General features: G+C 37.0%; 1 protein-coding gene across 2 annotated transcripts in view; it reads right to left on the reverse strand.

The window, feature by feature from the left end:
* The window catches only part of COMMD2 (COMM domain containing 2), a 49,809-nt gene that overhangs the window by 39,610 nt on the left and 6,710 nt on the right, over window positions 1-3,489 (reverse strand). For both annotated transcript variants that reach the window (XM_025042494.1, XM_006926208.3), the window contains exon 4: window positions 1,700-1,873. In XM_025042494.1, the coding sequence (XP_024898262.1) occupies window positions 1,700-1,873 (174 nt within the window). The remainder of the gene's footprint in view (window positions 1-1,699; window positions 1,874-3,489) is intronic.

A 3,489-nucleotide genomic window follows, 5' to 3' on the forward strand; every position in this document is an offset into this window, starting at 1 on the left:
CCTTGTGAACTGACCACCCCTACATCTCTTCTACCTGATTATTATGAGAGGCCTTAAACATAAAGGCTTAACCACAGTGATCTCCTGCCCATGAGCTCTACAGGACTTGTTGCTTAAGATGTCTTCAAGAGCACAAACTGTCTTATTCTTTACCATCTCCACACGTTATAAGTATACAAGAGATATGTGACAAATAATTTGCTTAAGAAGGTGCTTTACCACCACTCCCCACACCTTTTTCATATTTAGCAGTGAATGCTTATTATGTGCCAGGTATTGTGCTGGGGACAGAGTAGTAAATAAAACTGCAGGTCCTCTAACAAGAACCTGCCCTTATGGAGGCTATAATCTGATTTATACCATATCCTGTGTTAATATCCAATCAAGCACTCATCGCACTAGATTATAATTGCTAATCTCCTCTAACTGAATTTCTATAACTTATCTGGACCACCTTACCATCATTCAAATCGGGAAGAATCTACTATGACAGTGGTTTATAAACTTTATTGTACATTAGAATTACCTGGGTGAATGGGGAGCTTTTAGAAACCCTGATGCCCAGGCCAAACCCCATACTAATAAATCAGAATCTCTGAGGATAGAACACAGAATTTTTTAAATCTCCCAGGTCATTTCAATATGCAATAAGGTTTGGCTAGTATGCTATATCATATATTCAGTATGCTCATTCCCATATACATGTGAGCCTTTACAGCTTATACTGTCTCCTGTCAAAAATATTTACCACCCCCCTCCAAAAAGAATATTTACCTTGGTTTTCTCCATTCATTTATCCTGAAATCTCACCTCTTTCTGTTGAAACTTTTCTGGATCACTCCTCTGTACACTGAACTACCTGAGCTATAGCTTTTTAAAAATACTAGTATTACTTTGATTTAAACAATTCTATTCTTTCAAAACCATATTTTATAACTATCTTTAATTACTGGTTATTTTGAGAACATCTAATATTCCTAACCAGACAATAATATCTTTTCCAGCTGAGAAAGTAGCTTACACACTTGTTTCCCACAGCATTTAGAACACCTCTAATCAGCAAATGGATGACATTCAATAAATACTCTTAGTTATCTGTCACTGCTTGATAAAAGGCTACATGCAATAGTCCGAAAACTCACTTTTGGTTATTTATATGGTTTTAAAAAACAGCTGAATCTCACGAACATAATGCTGTATGAAGAAGCCAGACATAAGAGAATATTTACTGAATCATCTCATATACAGAAGATAAAGAGCAGCAAAAGTAATCTATGTACTAGAAGTGAAGAAAAGAGGGAAGGAGAAGTAATTGGGAAGAGGCAAGGAGGTTGCTGGTCATGGGTAAGTATTGGTTTCATGGGTATTTTTACCATGTGATAATTCACTAAGCTGCACACTGATCTGTATATGAGTATGTGTTTATTTAGAAAAATTTTTAAAAATCTAAGCACTTTGAAAATCTGCATAACCATCTCCTTTTCCAAAATAATCTATTTCTTACAAATTTTGCAAATTAAACTGATTCGAACACATTAAAATTATAAAATGAACTATTTGTGAAATGCGCTAAAAATGAACATTAAAAAAACTAGCTTCAAACCAGAGTTTGGTTAAGGTGGTAAAGAATACAATAAACCTTAGGACATGAACCTAAAATAAACGAACATTCTATTTCAGGTTAAAAAAAAGGCCATACCTGTACATCTAGTCGCCATTCAAGGCTGTGGTAACTGGGAAGGTCTGGAGCCAATTCACTCAGAATAGTTCTGATCTCCTTTCTGTTGTCCAGATAAAGCTGAAGCAACAATTTATTCAATTCTTCAGAGAATCCCAGAACAAAAACAGAGTCTTGAAAATCCAGTTCAGAAATCTAAAAGTGAATTGAGTTCAACAGAACATCAAAATTTACCTTTGTCTAGTAAATGCTAAAATACTGGATATCTAGAATATGCGGAAACATGGCGGAGTGAGAGACATCCCCAGATCTCTCTTCTTGAAACAATAAGCTGAACATATAAAACTCAACAAAAATCACTCAAACTGCACACCAGCACCTCTGAGCGTGGGATCTGCACATAAGAGCTACCACAGGCCAGAACCCCGGGTGTAGGGCAGCGGACTGAAAGAAATAAAGAAGCTGCCTCTCACAGCCCACTGAGCTCCCTGTAGTAGGAGGGGGAGAGGAGAAGGTGCAGACTTCCCTAAACAGTCCTGCCTGGAAAGCTGTGAGCTCCATGAGGCAGGCAGGTGGCAGGGTGCAGTCATTAGGGAAGAAGGCAGAGAAACAGGACAGGACCTCAGAAAAATAGCAGTTGATTCTTACAAGCCACTGTTGCAAAACAAAGCCCGAGCTGCACCCTCCATACACTCTGAGACCAATCACCATGGAGCCGCAGGGGAATCTGAGCAAAAGTTGCCAGGAATGTCGCTAATACTAACAGGGACTGAAACTGAGGGTAGTAAGCATGATTAAATATCTACAAGAAAATAAGAAAGGCATTTTTAAGGCTTTATATGAAGCAGGGATGCAAGAGGCTTAGACGCCAACTAGAAACCAAAAGAAAAACACCTTCTTTGCAACAAGCTAAAAAGAGACCTTTATATAATAAACCTTTCTGGGAAAACAGAATACACTTCCATTAATGCCCAGGAGGAGAAACAGTCCATTTAAGCATCATGAACAACCAAGGTGACAAGACATCTCAGAAATAAAGAGAAAAATCTCCAGAAAATAAGCTTACACATAAAGAAATATGTGACTTAAACGACAGAGAATTCAGGATGGTGCTTCTGAAAAAAATCAGTCAATTCTGAAACAAGTCATAGCAACAATTACAGGAATTGGAAAAATTAGATAAGCAGAACAAGGAGACTGAAAACCTCAAAAAGAACAGAATAGATCGTCTGGAGATAAAAAAAAAAACCACACTGTAACAGTTGAAAAATGAAACAGCAAGCTTGGGAAATAGAGTTGACCAAATGGAGGAAAGGATTAGTGATATCAAAAACAGAAATCTAGAAATAAATCAGAAGAAAGAAGAGAAAAACTGAAGAATGAAAAATAATGAGAGAAATTCAAGAACTAGTTGATACCATCAGGAGAGGAAACATAAGAATAATGGGCATTACAGAAGGTGAGGAAAAGGAGCAGGGACTAGAAAGCATTTTCAAACAAATAGTGGATGAGAATTTCCCAAATCTAAGGAATGAGCTGGAGCTTGAAATTCAAGAAGTCAACCGAACACCCAATTATCTCAACTCGAAAAAGGCTTCGCCAAGACACATTGTATTAAAATTATCAAAAATCAATGACAAAGATAGCATTCTCAAGACATCCAGGGAGAAAAAAACAGTAATTTAAAAAGGTAAATCCATTAGATTATCCTCGGACTTCTCAGCACAAACTTTACAAGCCAGAAGGGAATGGAATCAAATATTTTGACTATTAACTGAAAAGAAATACCAGCCTAGAATAATATATCAAGG

The sequence above is a fragment of the Pteropus alecto genome, unplaced genomic scaffold (genome assembly GCF_000325575.1).
Source record: "Pteropus alecto unplaced genomic scaffold, ASM32557v1 scaffold239, whole genome shotgun sequence".
In the NCBI taxonomy this organism is placed as follows: Eukaryota; Metazoa; Chordata; class Mammalia; order Chiroptera; family Pteropodidae; genus Pteropus; species Pteropus alecto.